Source organism: Pteropus alecto, unplaced genomic scaffold (genome assembly GCF_000325575.1).
Source record: "Pteropus alecto unplaced genomic scaffold, ASM32557v1 scaffold110, whole genome shotgun sequence".
Lineage (NCBI taxonomy): Eukaryota > Metazoa > Chordata > Mammalia > Chiroptera > Pteropodidae > Pteropus > Pteropus alecto.
In genome coordinates this window covers 12,952,884-12,974,138 of record NW_006431920.1, presented here as the reverse complement: position 1 = coordinate 12,974,138, position 21,255 = coordinate 12,952,884, and the positions used below count along the sequence as shown (strand labels likewise).

General features: G+C 37.6%; 1 protein-coding gene and 1 pseudogene across 10 annotated transcripts in view; one reads left to right on the top strand and one right to left on the bottom strand.

Annotated features, from left to right (window-relative positions):
* FN1 (fibronectin 1) overlaps positions 1-20,197 on the bottom strand; it is a 65,165-nt gene extending 44,968 nt beyond the window's left edge. For all 10 annotated transcript variants that reach the window (XM_006906746.3, XM_006906747.3, XM_006906751.3 and 7 more), the window contains exons 1-12: positions 19,780-20,197; positions 18,679-18,807; positions 17,653-17,790; positions 16,159-16,290; positions 15,054-15,191; positions 12,653-12,811; positions 10,289-10,480; positions 9,342-9,521; positions 8,533-8,709; positions 7,372-7,524; positions 6,018-6,146; positions 4,859-5,002 (exon numbers count right to left, since the gene is read on the bottom strand). In XM_006906746.3, coding sequence (XP_006906808.1) covers positions 4,859-5,002; positions 6,018-6,146; positions 7,372-7,524; positions 8,533-8,709; positions 9,342-9,521; positions 10,289-10,480; positions 12,653-12,811; positions 15,054-15,191; positions 16,159-16,290; positions 17,653-17,790; positions 18,679-18,807; positions 19,780-19,927 — 1,819 coding nt within the window. In that variant the 5' untranslated portion in view covers positions 19,928-20,197. The remainder of the gene's footprint in view (positions 1-4,858; positions 5,003-6,017; positions 6,147-7,371; positions 7,525-8,532; positions 8,710-9,341; positions 9,522-10,288; positions 10,481-12,652; positions 12,812-15,053; positions 15,192-16,158; positions 16,291-17,652; positions 17,791-18,678; positions 18,808-19,779) is intronic.
* On the top strand, positions 14,468-14,586 carry LOC112475468 (annotated as a pseudogene).
* Positions 20,198-21,255: the final 1,058 nt, after the last annotated feature.

Genomic DNA, 21,255 nt, shown 5'->3' with positions numbered 1-21,255 from the left:
AGAGATAATGCAATCTACAGATTATGTATTAAAGAATTGTAGACTTGAAACCTATATAATTTTATTAGTCAATATCACCCCCCAACAGGTTTAATAATTTTTTTTAAATGTGAGATTTGGTTTTATTGGATAATCACTCACTTCAACTTAAAATGTAGTACACATGGATGTCCATCATTAAAGAGGTTTTCCTTATCCATAAATGTGAATATAATAAAAATTATCTGGGATCAATGTTTCACATACTGACATTGGAAATCAATGCAACAAATCCCTTTTTAGCTGATAAACTATTGTTCTTCACATGAGAAGTGCAAATAGAACTTGTTTACAACAAATAATTTTTTTTTATAAAAGTATGCTTCTTAGCTTTCTTTCTTCCCCATTTTCAAAGTAAAAATTATAGGAAAATTGTGAAACTACCATAACAAATAACGTAATACAGACTACAAATTTTATTTACTTATTATGTTATGCTTCTTTGAAGCAAATTCTAGTTTATGGAAGCTTTAATCAAGAATGAATCTACCACCTAAGAAACAACATTCCAAAGGCCTGATGATATGATGTAAAACAAACACATTTCTAAATAGGGTACACTCTTAAGACAAACAGACAAAATCATTAATTAAAGACTTAGTTTTATTTCTCATCGGTTTAAGCAGCCTAACATTTGGGGGAAAAATGTATTTTTATTTCTATTCAGCAAACATACTCTAATATCATACTATTGTTTGATCAAATTATTAAGAAAGAAAACTTTTTTTCCTAAAGCAATTTTCAACTGAAATGAGAAAAAATTTTGTGGGCTACATTAAATTCTGCATTTCTACGTCTTAATTTAAAATATAGTTCTAGTTCTTTTTTTAAGCAAAATAAGGGAAGTGGAATTAATTTCTTAATAGTGTAGACTCAATTCAGAATAATAATGAAATAGCTGAATAATTTATGCTTACAGAACAGAACACCATCTTTTTTTCCAAAACACTGTCTTTTTATGTCAATCAACATTAAAGTTATTAGAAATAAAGATAAAGTTCCTTGTAATAATCTTCCCAAGAATTTTTCAACCACCACTCTGTCAAACAGAGCAAAATTTTGCATGTTTAATAAAATACTTCGCCAGATTAACAGATTGAAGTTTCTGAAAGGTCTTAGGAAAAAATATATTGATTTTTCAAATGTACTATCTTTGCTGTTAAATTCTCTTCGAAATTAAGTCTTCTGTGGCAGAAAAATATATAACTTGCAGTTCTATGTAGATGCAAAAGTTCTAGAATAATATATTTGCTTTCACACTGGTAATAATTCAAAGTTGGTTAAAGACTAACATATATTCTTTGAATATTAGATTCATTTAATACAAATATTTCCAAGCCATGTGGATTCCAAAATTCATGTACAAAATTCTCAATTTTCCATTCTAAAGTGGTATACATTTCACAGAACATGGCAGGGTGTTTCTTTTAAACAATTGGCAGAAGTCAAGTCCATATTCCTCCTTGAATCACTGTTTCTGTTCATGAAGATTCTCACAAATGTAATTAATTTTTTAAAGATAACACTGGAGCGAAATTTTAGAGATGTGACTATTTAAAGTAACTGCAGGTAAATCAGTAAAATATAGGAATATTATATGCTTAAAATATTTACAATAATTGATGTAAAGTTTTTTTAAATATAAATCCTTTAAAGAAATCTTGTTATATAATTTTCTCGGTTAAAGAGATACCTGATATGTGTTTTGTTTAGTTTGGCAATCACAATACTGAAGGGGAAAAGTTTGTGATACCATATAATATACATTACCAGGAATAATCCCTAAGGTAAACCATGAACTTTAAATGATAATGATGTCGGTTCATCAATTGTAACAAGATATTGATAATGGGGGAAATTATGCATGCATGGGGGCAGGGGGTACATGGGAAGTCTTTGTATCTTCCTTTCAATTTTTCTGTAAATCTAAAACTACTAAAAAAAAGTATTCCATTTAAAAAAACGTATGATGGTTAAATGTCTATTAAGATTAAATTTTAGAAAGACAACACAAATGATCCCACTTTTAAGCCTAAACATTCTCCTATGTCCACAAGGAGGATAATAAAGGAGAAGGAAGGGAAAAGAAAAAGGCAACTTACTGATTTTGACCCCGGTAATGTAGCAAAACTACAGAAGCTTCTTTTCCTTCTAAAACTTCAAGTGCTGGTTTGAAATTCTATGTTTTTAACATTAGATTTGTGACACAGCTCACCTTTAAGAGAACTGCATTGCAATGCAATGGGAATATCATGCATTTAGCACATTTTTGCCCAGAAAGTAAAGAGACTGTGTCCATTTTCGTAAGGTCAATTAAATTCCGATGATCACTGTATCTACCTTATTCTTTATATAATTATTTTAAAATTCTACTGTTTATTAAAATTATTGAGAGGACATTGGTTAATAAAATCAAATAGGTTTCAAGTGTACAATTCAATAATACCTCATATGTATATTGCATTGTGTTCACCAGCCAAAGTTAAATTTCCTTCCGCCACCAAATATTTGACCCCCATTACCCCTATCTATCTCCACCCTTCCCCGCTTCCCCTCGGTAACCATTAATCCACTGGCCATGTCCTTGGGTCTCTGTTTGTTTGTCATGTCCTGCATATGATTTGAAAACAGAAAATCTGAAATTTCTGACATCATTTACATTATTTAGATTTAAAATAGTGATAATCCTTTTGATACTGGTTAGTTGGTAAAACTTTTCAGATTAACCTAACTAAGCAATTATCCGGCGTTGTGAAAACTTTATTCCCTCTCATATTCAATATGATCAGGCTAACAACAAAATAGTTAAGTAAAGATACGACACAAAGCCTATACTTTTAAAACCAGTTTTAAAATAAAATCAAAATGAATACTGTCCAGTAACGGTGACCCTGGAGAAGTTAAACATTTATGCATTTGCGACTCAGTTCTTTTTTCTCTATTTAGTTTGCTGAGAGCTGTGCTTTTCTGGTTGTTTATTGACAAACCAAATGCCTCTTATCTTCTGTTAGTTTGAACAACTCTACCAAGTCCTCTGTAGGACAAACAAATGGGGCAAGGCTCAGAGACAGTCTATCGTTAACCTGCTGTTCTTTTATTCTTCCCATACTCTCAGAGCCCCGCATACAAGGCATGAATCACTGAGCAAACCAGACACACAGTTAAACTGTATACTGAGGGGCACGCCAATCCCTCCTCCCCCAAATCTCCTCTATGCTCAGTGGGCTGCACTGTGACCCTTTTTAGAGAGTAGAAACAAGGTCAACATGTAAAACTCCAATAAGGAAGAATTCCTTCCCATCTAGGTTTCATCTCCGACCTGTCCACCAAAATGCTTCCAGCCAGCAGCAACGTGAACAGGCTTATTTTAAGACAGAAATAAATCATTGAGGAGGAAATCTTTCAATAGATTGCCACGCCACACCAATAACAACCAGAAACACGGAAACTAGAAAGCATTTCTCTAGAAGGTTCCATCCTTTGATTGCATAATTAAAGAAAAAAAAATGTATACTTTCTGAACTTATGGTAATTCTGCAATCAGATTTTTAAAAATTATTTTTAAAAAAAATTAAGTCATTTTTGTTCCCAAATTCACCACAAAATACAAGTTAAGATCCAGGTCAATCTGTGCTACACGTCTGCCTAAAGCAAAGTCACCTTCACAGCCCTGACAAGGCCTGAGGCTGGGGGAGAGCAGGATCTTTTTAAAGCCTATAGAAAGAGTATGTCTGGGTGAATGGTATTTAGTATCGCAGATTGTTAAGACTGTTCTCTAAGGAACTTTGACGGTAATCAGCTACAATCTCCCCATTCGACAGATGAGGAAATAATGAGTGAAGCTTGATATGTATCTCTCTAGAAACAGACAGAACTGGGACCCATGTCTTGGTGGCCAAATTATTTCATATCTCGTTCTCTAGCATAATGAATTTCTTATCACATTATGAAGGGACTTAGTTAACTTAATCTTCATTTCTGTCACAGGCAGATTCTGTCACCCTGAAAATCTTTTTGTTTCTAAATGCAGGCCATGTTTTAAGCCTAAAGTTAACAGAGGTCCAGGAGGCTTTGCACCTCAGTAGCTGCACAAATAACTGATGCCTAAAAATTAGACTTGCGTAATTCAACATACTTTGTTATAATTAATCACTCAGTGGAAATTAAATTCAATTAAATTCAAAAAAAATTTTTTCTAAAGTGAATTAACAATACCTACAGCAAGGCATTATGTCCTATGACCTGAAAAAACCCAGCAATAAATATTTGAGAGTATTTGAACTGTGTGGGCAGAGAATTGACCAAGTTACTCAACTCTTGACCCAAGATACTTTGTTCCACACTCCAATTGATCAAACAAATGAAAATTTTGACTAAAAGGGACTAGAAGGAATGATGAATGAGCATGCCCTATATTTTATTTCATGTAATTTCTCTATGCAACTCCGTTTATATAAAACAATTAACATAGAACCCCAACCCTTTACTCTGAGCATTACTCATTTCATGGACTCTATTTCCGCATATGGATGTGAGATGAAATTAGCCAGTGTTTTAACCTAATGGAGTATTCTATAGTGTTAAGAAACAAATTACATACAGGTTCATTTTCAGAGCCTTTCACACCTTCTACTTGGTTGGGGAGAAAGGAAAATCATTTTAGTCAAAAATCTGATTGATTATCAGACAGGAATGTAAGAAAAGGATGGGAAAGTCAGGAGACTCCAACTTACGCATCAGGGTATTAATAAGCACTAACGCTGTCCTGTTTTCATAACCCAGCCCACAGTTCTCAATTTGTAATAATAGAGCTACTCACCTGAATAGGTCTGTAAAGGCTGGCAATGCCACTCTCCAATGCCACGGCCATAGCAGTAGCACTGGTACCTGACACTGTGCACATACTTCTCCCATGAGTCTCCAATTTGATAAAATGTCCGGGTTTCTGAATCCTGGCATTGGTCTAAAATATATACAAGTAAAAGGTAAGCAGCCTTGAAGACTTAAAGCTACAAATTTAATTTCAGTGTGATAAAGCATTCATTCTTATTTTTAATAGAAACCTGCCTTACAAATATACACAGTTAAAAAAATATTTTGTTCTTATCTTTTACCTTACAGGACAAGTAGTGGTAAAAAAAAAAAAAAAAAAAAAGTACCCATTGGGAGGAATATTTAGTTCTCTAAAAGAACAATATTTCTAAATAAAAATATTAAGATTTAGATTTCAGTATATATTTATACTCTGAATATTAATTTGAGAAAAATAAATTAGATATTGTATTTTACCCATATTAATGCAACCGATTTACTATTTGTATAATAAGGACAAAATATCACTTAATACACGTCTTCAAAATTCGGAGGACTTAATTTTACATGTAAATAAACTAGGTTTTTACTGTGAATACTTGCTAAGCAGTTTCTAAGAAAACCTCTCAGGCTTCTCTCTCAGCTTTGGCAATCTCAGGTCAAACAAACTCAACATATCAGTTTGTTTTCTTAGTGAGTAACCTGTCTCTTAGTAAAGGAATATTAATGGATTACCTTAAAGCTGGTAACACAGCTCTTTTAAAGCTCAACCCTCACTATTTGCTTAGATATATTATAAAGGGCAGCCAAGAAAAATAAAGTATTTGGAAGGAAGTATTTACTAGCATAATTATTTGCCCGTGTTATTGCACAGTCAGCAAAGTTCTCTTTCATAGCAAGGACTATTTCTATGATTCAGAACCAAAGAATACATTTCATTTAATTAGCATATATTTGCATTTGTCACCAAATTCAGCAAAAATAAATGACTACCAATACCAAGATTATACACTGATCCATGATTAGAGGAAAGACTTTGAAAACTCTTTGAAAGCCACTGATCAAAGTCTGGATCCGACTTCAATCACGTAACATTGAATAGCTCTCCTTATGTGAAACTTGCTAACTATTCTCCATAGCCAAATCCATCTAGAGAGACTACTTACCAATGGGATCGCACTTCCATCTGCCCCGGCCCTGACCGAAGCAGGTACAATTCAGCATGTGTCCCTCTTCATGACGCTTGTGAAATGTGTCATTCACATTATAAGTGATGTCGTCAACAATGCATTGATCTATTTAGGAAACAGTGGGATAGGTGGAGAATTTTTTTTGAGTTTCACTAATGAAATTTAAAAAAAGGCATGCTTTTTCAAAACAGTTTCTTCCACTAAATTATCAACATCTCTCATGAAAATAACTTTTCTACTGGCAGATTTTTTTCGAAGCTTAGTAATACAAGATTTGCACACACAAAAAAATCCTCTCTCATAAACTTGTAAATGACAAAGGTCAAAGTATATCCTACTAAAGAATGTGGTAAAATACACCTTCTTGTGGAAGCCAATATTTGAACAAATACGTGTTTTACTTTTGGAAAAGTTCTCACTTAGTTGATAATGCCCTTTAGATCTCTCCTTGTTATGATAAATTGAAGGAATATTAAAAATACTTAGGTAGCACCCAGCATGGTGTGAAGATTTGATCTCTGGAATGGTAGGTGTGAGGAGGTATTTGAATTTGGGCAATAAAATGACATCGATGGCATTTGTAAAGTTAAAAAAATTATGCCAACTCTCCAAGAGATCCTGACAAAATTACTTTCTCTCTTTGGGTCTCTGCTTCTTCATCTGTAATATGAGGAATTGGTCTGTAAGTTGGACCTTCCTAGGGTCCCTTTCAGCTCTGTAACGTCTACAAAATTTTTCTTATTCCTGGGTTGTATTACCCACTGAACACACAATAATGTTCTCTACAAAAAAAGAACAAGTTCAGACCAATGTCAGTATACCAGCTACATGGACTGTTTATTAGTTCAGAGTTCTACGTAAATCTTACTTTTCAAATCCAAAAAACAGAAAACCTAAAATAGTTTTAATAAACTAATAACCTTATATTATATACCTAGGTCCAAAGGGGAAAACCTGACCTGAAAAAAAAATAAACTGGCCTTTATAGGTGTTTATCTCCTTAAATTTGGATCCGCAAGGATCTAATTTTAGAATAGCAAAGTCTCTTTTTTTCCCCAGAAATTATCCAGTCTTTTCTAGACATGAATCCAAGGCCATAACTAAATGCTAAAAGGATTAAAAGATTGCATTCTAGCCTTTGAAGTCATCTTTTTGGCTCAGCCTAAGTACTTACATCTTGGGAATGTTTCAGAATCTTAGAATTGCTGTGCCAGCTTTTCTGAACTAGCTGTCTAAAATGCGAAACACAGTAGACTAACGGAGTGGCATTGCACAATTTTTCTCCTGCTTTTGGTACAGTACGAGTTTTCACATTGAAAAGCAAGCATACCTCGGAGCTGAGAGTAGGCGACACAGGTCCATTCCCCACGACCATTCCCCACACATGTGCATCTCATCATGTGGCCCATATCATGCTGCTTATCCCACTGATCTCCGATGCGATACATGACTCCTTCATTGGTGGTACAGATTTCTTCGTGGGCTATTTGGAAACAGATGAGAAATGTATACTTGATAAATGATCCTAAAGTCTAAAAAGGTATGCAATATTATGTTTGGTTATCCAAGAACTCTCACTTGGAAAGAAGTCTTTTGTGCCTCAAAGAAATTTCAATTCTGCCCTGCATGTGTAGAGTTTTGAGTAGCAGAAAGGAAAACACAGCCCAAAGGTGAGGTACGTTGTAGGGAATAATTATAGAAAGGGTTAGGGGATGTTAAAGCAGGATGACACCTGCACATTCCCACAGAGGAGTTGCATTGCTCTAGAACCCTGGATTTGACTACTGTTCCATAACTTCTTATAGTCTAGTTCATTCTAGCTCAAAGAAAAACTATGTGTATGGGTATAGAATTGTAAGCCAAAGTGTGTTTTCCTACTAAGTCCAAACGCTTCTGTTGAAGTAAGAGAAATAAAAGTGTAGGTAGTTTTCTTCATTTGTTTTGTTGCCTCACAGTCACATGTGATAATGCATAATACACAGATTCTTGGTTCTACAACTGGAAAATTAAATGTAATCTATGGGGTTCTTGAAATTTGAAAACAAAAGGCATTGGCTCCACTGTCTCCATTCATACAAACTGGAGCCCCCACCCTATCCCTTACTTGTAAGAGTTTTGGTGATTTGGGTATTTAAAAAGTGATAGAGCTTATGCCAGTTAAACCAAAATCATGTGTAAATACTGCAGACCTGTGACTATAGCAATCAGTTACATTCGAAATGTTTTAAGCTACTCAGTTGTGTGTTCTTTACAATTAAATGTCCAGGCATTTTAAAAAGTATTGTTGATTGTATTTATATATTTTTCGAATATGAAATTATATCCATGGGGACTTTTAAATTATATAAATAATTATATAATTCATCTATGTAGTATATCACATAAAGTTTCTCGCCGTCTCAAAATGAGGGCTTAACGGGTAAAGTAGGAGCGAAGCGCACATCATTCCGTCTTACTTGGTAAACAATAACCTTCAAAGGCTGCATCTTACCAGCCATGGGGCAGAATCCGAACTTCTGGTCAGCGTCATAGTTCTGTGTGGTTCCACACCACTTCATGTTGTCCCTCCTGCCCTCAGAAGTACAGTCCGTGTAGTTGTGGTTGTTGTACAGGAAAGGGAAGTGGCACAGGGCGCCGTTGGAATTTCCGCCTCGAGTCTGAACCAAAACTGCCCAGAACAATACGCAAATAGGAAGGAAAAAAAATGACACCTGAGCTTTCCAGCATACAGTCGGGAATTACTATAAAAGTGTCTTGAGAGAGCCAGGTTTTCTGCAGCTAATTTACAGAGTCTATCTCAGAATAAAATATGTCTGATAATATAGTTCTGAGCTTCCTTAGCATATTCACTTTCACCTTCAAAATAGATTTAAATCCAATTTTCACTCTCATTTTCCCAGCCAAAAAGAAAAAAGAAAAAATCAATAGTCACATTGAATAAAACATAGTTTTAACCAGAAGAGAAGCAAAAACACTCAGGCATCCATCCTGTGTATTCTTCAGCCCTGCGGGATTGCATTCTGGTTTCAATATACAAGTATATTTAATCACATCATAATTCCAACGTGTCAGAAATAAATGAACTGGAGGGCTTTTCCCTTGGTGTCATTTCCCAAGGATACTGGAACCATGGCAGGATCTTCCACTCCTAAATTAGCTCCATGTCTCTGGGGTCTAGACTGAAGAAAAGTGATACTTCTCGTGCAGCCTCATGATTAATGGCTAGATTGCTAGCTAATAAACACAGGGCATGAGAAATGGGTCTTTCTCACTGCTGTGTTTCTCCCTTGGGATACTCACCAGTATGGTCTGTACAGAAAGAATATTTCTGATCTTGCTCATAATTGGAAGTCGTGCTGCACCAGAGATGTCCATCCTGTCGCCCTTCTGTGGTGCAGGAGTAGAAAGTCCTGCCATTGTAGGTGAACGGTAAGACACAGGGCTCCCCGTTTGAATTGCCACCATAAGTCTGTGTTATAGCTACAAGCATAACCAAAAGGGTCTCGGTAAATACAGCTGCATCTATCAGCCACTAGTAGGTGCTTATTTATATCTTAATTGAGAGATTGAGCTTGTGCTGCAAATACAGATGATCATCTGGTTAATTTCAGTCAAAATGCATTACACAGGAAGCCATGACTTTTGTGGCTAGTGCAACCCCTGATTCCTCTGTCAGTGGTCCTTTGTTACAACTTCTGCTATCATGCCTCAGTTTCTCCATTTGTAAAGCTCTATTAACACAAGTTAATTAAAGATGCTGCTCAAAGGATACTGGAGGGATATGCATGACTCTGTTGCTGGCATAAAAATTAACGTGTGAGGCTATTCTAGGGGAGAAGTCAAGCACACCGATTATTATGGCTATAAGTACTAACTACCACTTTTGTAGCCCAGAAGAGATGCATTAGGTTGTTGAAGTTTATATCACAAAGCTCCAGAAATTTGAGCTGTGGAGTACAAAATATAGATGATTATAGTTATTCAGAAAGTGACCCCCTTATAACAACATTTTAGACAAATAAATACAGAGTAGTTTAATCCACATGACAGAAAAAAAATAGACTAAAAAGATTGAAAGATAACATATCGAATGTCAATCCTGGCGGTTATCACAAGTGGTGAGATTATAAGTTTTTTTCATTTGTTTTTTTTTGTTTACATTTCGGGGGGTAAATGAATGTATTGCCTTTCAAAAACGAAATATTAAAGAAGTTATCGGTACTATTTTTTGAAAAGATAATGCAGACCTGTCTCTTGGCAGCTGACTCCGTTGCCCAGGCAAGTGCAAAGCATCTGCTTGTTTCCCTGTGTCTTCAGCCACTGCATCCCCACTGAGTAAACCACACCACTGTCTGTGACACAGTGACCATATGGAGCAGGCTGGGGGTGAGGCTGGGGCTGGTAAATGGCCATTCGGACATCTGCGACGGTACCAGATCCTAAGAACATGAAAAAGGAAACTCACAAAGTTGGACAAGAGAAAGTAACTATTTCCTGAAGTCAGAATCATTAGGGTCCTGTACAAATCACTCTGAAATCTATGTTGTTACTGACCTGAAACTGGAAAAAAATGCTCCTCCCATTTGATGGTTTTTACTTTCAGCTGACAAAATAATCCACAAAGTCTACCAAAGGGCTTTTATCTTCCAGATCATCTGGAGCTACTGGGATTATATTTCTAAATCACACACATTACTCTTCCACTTAACAGAGCAGACACCTTCACTCATTACTCACTCCAAGGAGCTCACAGTCCGTGCATTCACAATCCTTCACACCTATTTTTGTTCCAGCTCACTTCTGACCACTTTCTTCCTTGCTCTATGCCTTGTCTCATGAGCTATTCATCATTCTCTTATGTGCCCTGTGCTGTCCTCATGCTTTTCTCTTCACCTAGAATGGTCCACCTCATCCTTCCTCTCTTAGCGGCTTCCATAAGCCCAATATACCTGGGCATTTCTCTTTCTGACCTTGTTTTGAGAAGTCTCTGCCACTCTGCAGTGGACCTCTTGCCATCTGCATAACTCTGGGCTCTTCAGAAGGTACCCTGGGCAGCATATTAGAGTGTCCTTCCAAATTTTGTTTCTCCACTGGATTATTTGTGGATCTGTTGTATTTTTTTCCTAAAACCAATCGATCCTCCTAAAACACTCTTCCTTTCAACGTAAGACAACAGATTGTATCTACCTGTTTTTTAAACGTTTAGAAATCTGTTCTCCTGAAGGCCAGACCCACAGCAGGGAAGGCTCAGAATTGACGCTAGAATGATTGGTAGATGGAATTCAGCTCCTTCCCTAACTGAAGCTGGACACTAGAACCCAGAGAGACTTCACAAACAATACTTCCTAAGATCATATATACTGGGAACAAGGCCTCTGTACTCACACACCCGACCTGGGAGAATCAGAAGGCACATTAACATAAAGATTCTATAAAAGTAGATTTCATTTTATTTAACCCAGTGTTTCTCAGATTTTTTGAATAAAAATAGGTAACATTTATTAAATACTTACACCATTTAACACTGACTACCCTTTTAAATTAAAATTATTTCAGTAAATTGATGTTTTTAATTGTTTCTTTTGGGAGTTAGCAGCAATTCTACTGATGATAATCGAACAACTAAAATATATTATCAAATCTAATCTTGCTCACCTTCAATAAGTGCTCAGAACAAGATGAAAACTCATCACAAGAAGAAAAACCCAAGAAAAGTAATTAATAGTTTTAGGTAAATGGTAGTTTGCCAAGAGGCTAAGCAACAATGCTAGCATATTACACAGTGAAAACTTAACCAAAATATATTAAGAATAACAGAAGAAGTACACACCCTTGATTGCCATATTTCTTTCTTCTGATTCTTACAAAAGAAGCTATAATACAAAGATCTTTTACTTGTACCAGAAATATTTAAAACATCCTTTTAAAAGAATACTTAGATACTGTGTCATTCATTCCCATCTCTAGGCTCTCTATGAATTTCTTAAATTGTGAATGCCAATACATGAAGAAAATGATAGTGTATTATTTTATGGAACGCAACAAAGTTTGCTGGAGCATGGAAACCACGCATAAAAGATGGTTTCCGCTAGAAAAAGAGCTGAATGTCAGGACAAGAAAATATGTTCCATTTTGAAAAACAACAAATGTATTTTTTTCTCCTTTCCTAGCATAAGAATCAAGCAGTCATATAACTCATCATAACTCTCATTTCCATTAACATGTGCTTTAAATATTTAAAATGCATATACATGTATGTATATGTATGTAGCTATATGTGTACATATATAGATCGATCTATATCTACATATCTATCTATCATATATATTAGCATTTATGATATTTATGATATTAGCATTTTTTTAAACATCAATTTGATCGCTTGTGGCTAAAACTGCTTTTCCCCCTAATATCTATTTTCATTTCATTTTTATATAAATTGAAAACAACATTAAATAAAGTTTTAATAACTAACAATATGTAAATGAACTCAGCTTATTAGCCGAAACACCGCAAATCATCCTTAAATGGCATGTCAAGAGAAAATGGATTTGCAGAAACAGTTTTGAGAATGCTACCCTGTGTCTGGCCCCACTCCTTCTGTGCCTCACCGGTGGATGTGGTCTGCAGAGATGCGTGCCTTTCACACTTCCACTCCCCTCTGCCGTTGCCCGTGCAGATGCACTGGAGCAGATTCCCCCGATTATCCTTCTTGCTCCAGGTATCACCGATTCTATAGGATGTCTTAGTGTCTTGATCATTGCACCTGTCTGTGTTGCAAAGAAAGCATTTAAATATGTAAATCAGGTCAAGTTTGTCAAATGCTCAAGTGAAACCCAAATAATAAATATAGTAAAGCTTGGTAAGCTATTTTTCAATGATAGTTTTATATTGAGCTGTGGTGCACGTTAAACTTCCAAAAGATGGCATTACATGTGCTACAGCGGAAAGGAAGCTGTATGATTTAGTCCAGTTCCGCTTCCCTGTTTGCCAAAATGCTTTTTTTTTTTTTATCATCTTTCATTCACTTTTTAACATAGTTTTTATGTTGTTCCTTTAGCCAAATTCACTCTCTGGCTTTCCATTTCCCTTCTCTTTCATTCTCAGGCTCTCCCAGTAATTACTGTGTATGACCTGCCTTTCAATAGGGGACTTTCTTTAGAAAAACAAACAATAGGAAGGCAAGTAGGTTTCAAAAGTTCTCCCCATTTGCCCCAAAGAAGCCGTAAGAAGGTAGCAGCATCTCTTTTTTTCATTAGTTACGTAAAAAATTCAGGGGACTACCAACTTCTTTGACCAAAATGGTCTCTTCTTCCCCCTGTACACATGTTTATTTAAAACCACTAACAAAATGGTTTCTTTTGAATTTCTCAGTGTTAACTCTGCAGTGGGAAAGTGGGATTATTAAAGTAAAATTATAATTTATAACTAAATTGCCATTAGTGTATGCGCTCAATTATCTGGCAAATAGATTGTTTCAGTTATAATATGGTTTTGTCCATATGCTACAATGTGAGTAGAGAGGATTTGATTTGTGAATCAGAAAATTACTGTGCTGAGAAAAATAATTAGACAGTTGATGTAAATTCACATAAATATACACCCACATTGATCTATCACCAGAATAGAGGTCTGAACGAAGATATGATGGCTGGTTACGGCTTTTCCCAAGCCTTCAGCTAAAAGTATTGTCTTCCCTTGAACTTCCATGGCACTATTTTCAATATCTGTCTCGAAGCCCTTAATATTGTGCTTTGTAGAAGATGAATATATAAGCAGTTCTCAACTTCCTGACCTACTTACTAAGTGCTCTTTGAAGACTGGGCGGATGTCCAATTCACTTTTGCATTCCTATACCATCTTGTACAAAGTAGGGACTTATAAAATTTCATACAATAAATGACTTTTCTTTGAGAAACTTTTCCCAACTTGCTATTAGAAGAGCTTTAAATAATAGATAAGAGGCTGAGTCAGTCATCTATTTTGTCTTAAGCTAAAACATTACCACCAAGGTCTTGAAAATCTGATAATTATAATATTTTAAAGGCAAAAGATTTAATGAACCAGCAAGTTTCTGGGAAAGATTTGGTCAGAATTATCACTTTCCATGAGAGATTTATTTTTTGCTAGCAATGAATTCACATTTGGGTGATAAACATTTTAAGGTGGTTATTTTAAGCAAGATAAATAGGTTTGAAATACTTAGATATGATTTAAAATATTTTTAACACCAATAGTTAATGGCTATTTTGCCTTAACAAACTCTATAGTTGCTATTATTTTGAAGTTTCAGAAAAAAGGAAACCTTGAACCCCTAAGGCAACCTTAAGAAGCCAGCTTCTTTACAGGACTAATAAGCCTATTTAAGAGCTTTGGGTGAGAGGCACTATCCTTAACTCCGGAAGAGACACATAATTTTAACCAATGGCTATGGCCATGCCACCCTGAACACTCCCGATCTCGTCTAATCTCAGAAGCTAAGCAGGGTCGGGCCTGGTCAGTACTCGGATGGGAGACCACCTAGGAATACCAGGTGCTGTAGGCGCTAAAAAAAAAATTTAAAAAAAAAATTTTAACCAATGGAATAAGGACTTTTTATTTTCACCAATTTTGCCTATGAATAGGCCTTATTTAATTTTGAAACATAAAAACAAACTTAAAATTTTAAAGCTTTGCTCCATTCTGCCAATAGTACCCATGTGCCCAAAGATGCATACTTGCAAAATATCTCAAAGATAATTCAGATTAAACATTTGCAACTAATCTTCATGTCCACAGCACATTTGGCATTGAAGTGAATATTAAGGCTTTTTCTTTGTAGCTGATAGCCTAAGTCCTTATTAAACTAAGTTTTTTTTTTAGTTTTGTCCTTTAATTTAGTCTTCTTTGAATAAGAAGTTGGTTAGCTGGCATATTTCTTGTGTTCTAAGTGACATCACATTACCCTTCTCTCTAGGAATTCAGAAAACAATACCTGAACTCTTTATCTGAACATAAAGATCTAAAGCATACTTCGAGAGGTACAGGTGATACGTCCACTGCCTTCTCCCAGACAAGTACAATCCACCATCATCCAGCCTTGATAGGGCTTTTCCCAGGTTTCCCCAACAACATAGGAGGTCCCACCAGCATGATCAAAACATTTCTCAGCTGTAGGAAAATGTGGAGAAAAAAAAAGGGGGAAAAAATGTTATTTTGAATTGTGCTGTCTCCCTGTAATTTAAAGTGTATTGTGTAAGCAAAAACCTAGCCACATTTTTTAAGTGGTACTCTGTTCAAAAAAAAAAAAAAAAAAAAATTGCCCTGTAACTAAGCACATAGTAAGTAACCAAAGCGAAAGAAAGCTCAAGTCGAGTTGGCAGGCAGAAATTTTGTTCTCCTAATAAGTACATGGACTGTGTATTTTCAGCCAGCACCTTTCTTCTTCATATCAGTATTTTAAGTGAAAAGGATTTATGAATGTATCCAGTCTGTGGGAGACTAAATATGCAAAATTCCAATCTAATTATGAATGATCAAGTAGAAATGCCTAAAAATATGACAAGTATTTAAAAGTTGTATTTCTGTAAAAACAAACATAACACAAAAGCTTCTAAAATAAAGAACAATAAAGAGTAAAATTTCCAGCCAGAAACTTTTAAATTTGTATCTATAGAGCTCAACTGAAGATTGAGACCAAATGAAACTCAACAATTTTTATTTTGAAAAAAATTACTAAGGTTTGACAGAACACATACAATTTTGTGTTTTAGTCCAGTGTGTTCCAATGAAAAAAATGTGTAAAAAGTATCATTTTCTCTTTTAAATAAGTTGATGTTGACCAAGGAAAAATCTCAGATCGGATATTAGACAAGAGAAATGACTTTTCTCTAAATCTTTTAATTCTATCTTGTGCTTCTGAAACAAAATTAAGACTTCTATACAGGGTGAGTACTTTCTGATTTGATTCCTTAAGACTATGGATTATAAAACATTTCTTTTTTTTTTTTTAAATAAACATCTATTTAAATTGTTATTTTCTGAATTGGAATTCAGACATCTTGTCCATATGGATTCTGGTTTCATTCCAACATTTGACTGCATTCCCATCCCTCATTCATCCCTACTAGTCACACACCTATGGGTTTGCAGGTCCATTCTCCTTTCCCGTTGCCGAGGCACACACACTCTAACATGTAACCACCGGTCTCATGGGGTCTCCTCCAGGTGTCACCAATCTTGTAGGACTGACCCCCTTCATGGCAGCGGTCTGGTCAAGATAAAAAGCAATTGTTAGAGTGGGACAGAAAATATTTTTTTTTAAAAGAATAAGACTCATGTTCTCCAGAGTAGGTACTTGGGTTAGTCCGAGTAAGGACACAGAGAACAGCTTTCCCATCAGAGACAGGGAAAAAGTTAAGTTCTGGTTGCTCGGGGTCATTCATTTAAATGTTTTGTTTAAGCACAGCAAGAAACCACAGAGAAAACTGAATGGCAAAGAAAGTGGTCATAAACCTTGGTTCCCCAGAGGGATCACAGGAAATTGGGCCCTAAAGCAGAAAAGTAAGGCTGGCAAGCATGGTCTTGTCTCCACACACACACATTGCAGATTAAAACTGAGACTAATTCAAGGAAGAGGCCATATCGGGGATAGTAGTTCAGCTTTCAGGAGTGTGGAGTCTGTACTTTACCCTATGTTAGAAATGTCATTTTGGCAAAAAGCAAATAGATATATACACATCAAGTGTGGAAATCTGGGTACTTTTCTAGTCTATTAAACATAATGGCACATCCAAAGGCTGAACTGTCCACTAGATTGTAAACACTATGGACCCTTGGCAATTAAGGTTTGCCAAGCAACTTGGACAAACTCTAACATTAAGTATGGGGAAAATGTATTGAGCCTATTCACAAGGAACTGACTTGTTCTTTCAGACAGAAACCTTTAAAGTGCTTAAAGGATAGATTTTAAAAAACTAAATGCTATGTTAACAGAATCTATCGGTAACACAGTGAATCACACTGGAAAAAGTACCTGAGCTAAACTAGAATTCCTGAGTCAACCTAGTTCCCAAAGTACTATGGAAACACTATTAGGCTTATGATTCCATATTATCCCTAGGAATAGAGAGATCTGCTTCCTGCGCATAAACTACTGGTCACACAGAAACCAGACTGTAGAATGCACGAGGTCTTCACATTGCAAACAAGAATTGCTGTTCACACAATGGTTAATTCACTTTCCATGACCATCTTCCCAATCACTGTGCATGATCATATCATGATCATATGATCAGTCTGGCTTGAAGATGCTTCTAAGCATGTATGTTTTACTGGAATGGAACCCAGGAGATCTACTTGGTTACACTATGTATTCATTCTCATTCTCGCTCTCGCTCTCTCTCTCTCTCCCTCTCATCCACACAGACTAAACAGTGATTCTACCTGTGCTCAGAATCATCTTCCAGAAGCACAGGAACCAGTTGGGTGACCACATAAGAAAACCTGGTCACCTGGGGTAAATCTCCAAATTAGGAATATCCCGTCATGGGTAACAGAAAGCGACGGTGACAGGAATGGAGAAATTCATATTATGATATTTTAGCATCATTTTACAGAATGTCTTTCTTACTTGCAATGGTGCAGCTTATTCTCCTTCGCCCAGCCCCGATGCAGGTACAGTCCCAGATCATGGAGTCTTTAGGGCGCTCATAAGTGTCACCCACCCGGTAAGTGTTCCCAGTATACTTGTCAAAGCAAGTCTCTTCAGCTGAGGGAAGAAGGAAAGTCCATGTGAGCCTCACATATGTAAAAGCTTTTCTATTCCATTAATCACACCCAAAGGAAAACTCACTTTTCCATTCTATGAGTTGCATAGTACAAAAGAAAAGTTTTAAAAACTTGAAGTGGGAGATCCAAATTTGACCTTAGGCTCTAATAAAGCCTCAGCTTTTGAACTTTTACGAGTTCTTTAATTTTCTGTAATTAATTTCTATTGTAAAGGAGTCTCGGGCCTTTCAGAAAAAGCCACATAAATACTCCCTAAGGACCACCTAGATGGTAAAGGAAGGGCTTCAGATTCGGATCTATGTCTAACTCAGAAAGTCAAACCAAGGTCCACATGAAAAGCAAACAATTTAAAGAGCCCCACCCCCACCAGGCACAGTGGCTTGTTAATCCTACCATTACCATTTTAGCCTCATCCCTGCTTCTTTGTAAAGGTTGCTAAATTTACAAGAAACATGTCAACGGTCATAAAGAAATGAGAACATTTTATAATATAGTGCCCAAAGTGTTTTCTGGCCCATAATCTTACAGTTTAAGATCTGAAATAACTTTCTAATAAATTAAAATTTTACAAGCAAGTGTTTTTGGAGGGAGCACACACAAAATCTTTCATTTTTCTCATCAAAGCCTTCGGGAGAGTAAGACGACAAGAAGGAACGACTTGGGGATCCATTTGTTCTTTTTGCTTTAAGGGTGAAAGTAACACATGAAGCGCAAATATAAGCATTCACTAAATTTTTAAAGAGGAAATGACAGATCATTCTATTAAAAAATGGTGTATGTATTTTTACTACTAATGTTAAGTTTAATTAACGAGCACCACTCCTCCATCTATTACAAGGTACTAACTACCAGGGAACCCACCACTTACGTTCAGGCTTGCTCTCGCAATTAAAGCCGCGGCTCCCTCCATAACAGGTACAAACCAAGGTGTTGCCCAGGTAGATGCGTTCCCATTGTTGGTTTATCTGATAGTGATTCCCGTTGTCGAAACAACCAGCTGTGAATAATTGACGGAAAAAGTTATCACGTCTGCATCCCCCCCTTTTTCCAAATCAGGGACGTTTTGTGCACAACTAAATTGGTGTGCCTAAGCAACAAAAATAGAAAAATAAGTTAATCATCAAGGCACCAGGAGAATTAAAAGCAATATTTCACTAAAATGTATAGAAACCAGCTATATAAAGAGTTAACCACAATTTGTACACGTAGATATTTAGGTATTCCTTTTTTTTTTTTTTTTTTTTGCTTTCTTTTAACTTAGCTAAATGTTATACAATGATGTCATTTCCATCTGGCCAGGGGTCTACATCAAAGAAGTGGAAACGTTTTGAAAAGCAGATAACTGGAATTGCATTTTAAACTGTGCAAGGAATTTCAACGCTCTTCTGAGGTAAGAAGTCAAGAGGGCAACTTTAAGCAGTTTCCTTTAGCCAAGGCAAAGGGAAGGTGTGTCTTTGAAAAACTAAGAGGAATTCCGATTTCTGTTCCTGGAGAGGCGTCCTGAGGGGCCCCAGGGCAATCTGAACTAAATTACCTCTCTTTCAAGTTGGTTAGGAACAACATAGCTATGTAGCTACCTTCTTCCTACCCCCATTCTGAAAATATTTAACCAGTTATTTAGTAACACAGAAAATAAGCAGGACCACACTAAGCCCAAACGAAAATTTAAAGGCTACGTTATTTTCTCTTTAAAGGTAAGTTTGATGCATTCACAGGAGGACGACCTGGCAGTGTAGAGTTGATAAGAGAGCAGCAGGACATTGCAGAGCCCCTGTCCTCCAATGTATTAACTTATCCTAGGCCCTCAGCCTGCTCAAACCAAGAGCCTTTTGTGTCCATAGCCGGTTTCCCTCGTTAAGGCGTGCAAACGCTCCACGCACGCAGGCGCGCTAAACTTCAGCTACAACTTTGGTTGGCTTTATGGTCCCATCCCTGCGACAGCTTGCTTCAGCTCGCGGTCAATACTCACGCTTGTTTTGGCTGACAGCCACCGGCACCGGAGGCTGAACGATTTGCTGAGCCTGCCTCTTGCTCCTCCAGGCTCGAGTGGAGGACACAGCTATCCCCAGGGACAGGACGGCCAGCAGCAGCAGCCCGGGCCCCGGACCCCTGAGCATCTTGAGACGGTGCGGGGAGAGACGCCCTCACCAAGAGGCAAGTTGCCACCAAGTTTAGTTCCTTTCGCAGCCTGCGGGAAAAGTCTCTTCCAGTGCCTCCTGGGACGCCTCAAAGAAGGTAAGGGTCAGGGGATGGGGAAAGGGACGGGTAGAGGGACGGAGGGGAAGGAGAGGACGAAAGAGAAGTTGTGGCTGCGGGTCCGGGCACGCGTCAGGGGTCCCCTCTCCACCCCCTGTACAGCACTGCCGGTGCGGACGGCGGAGCCCGGACAGCTGGGGTTTATATGGGACGGTCCCCTCCCGCCCCCCGCGAGGCCCAGGCGTACGGGAGGAGGGACCCGCTGGACTCCCCCCGCCTCCTCCTGCCGCCGCCGCCGCCGACCGCGCGGATTGGCTACGGCTCCGAGTGACGTCAGGGGACTGTGGGTTCACCGCGAACAAAAGAGATGCTGATCGCCCGCCAGGGTCGGGACTAGAGAACTTTTTTTTCGGTTTCCTTTGCGGTCGTCCAACTTTTGGGGGCTGAGGGATGGATGGGAAGCGGCTGGAAAAGGGAGACTGGGAGGAAAGGAAGGGGCTGGAGTTGTGTAAAACGAAGGGTTTGCAAGACCTCCTCCCTCCTCGTCCCTGCCCCCCAGCCACCCCGGTTCCCTTTTCTTATTGTGATGGGGTGCGGGGGTCGAGGAGTTAGAGGACATTTCATCATATCTAGAAAAAATCTCTGCTCACTGGAGTGTATTTCGGGGGGAGGAAAAAAAAACCATAAAGTAGCCACCACCTTGCAGCTGTAGGAATGTAGACTCTGCAGTCCCAGGGCGCGGCTGGCTTTTCTCCTGTTCCCTTTCTTTGGTCTAATGTGCAACGACTTGGGACTCAGTTTATTTGCCTTCATAGCTTCCTGTTCAAGACTTGCTCCCTTGCAAACGCTGTACCTGTCCAGTTCTGAGGAAGTGCTAGCTGGGGAGCGCAGCGGGGAAACGATCCTTTAATGAGCTTCTACTAAGTACCGGGAATTCCGCCGGGCGCTTGGCGGATCTGGAGGAATTCAGAGAACGATGTTTCTTTAGAAAGAACAAAGCAGTTTGCTTTAAAAAAAAAAAAAAATGCTGTAAAGTCTTCCTTTCCTGGTGATGAGATGCCTGTTTCCATCGAAAGTGCAGTCAGTCATGGTCGACCTGAAAACTGGGAAATGAACTAGCTGTGGAGAAAGCTAAGAAAAGACCATTTACAGACTTGCCTTTCCTACAGCCCCTTTCTTGCTATTATTTGTCATTTTCTTTTTGTAGACATCAGTTACATCACGGAATTCCCACCCCCCAGTCCCGCCG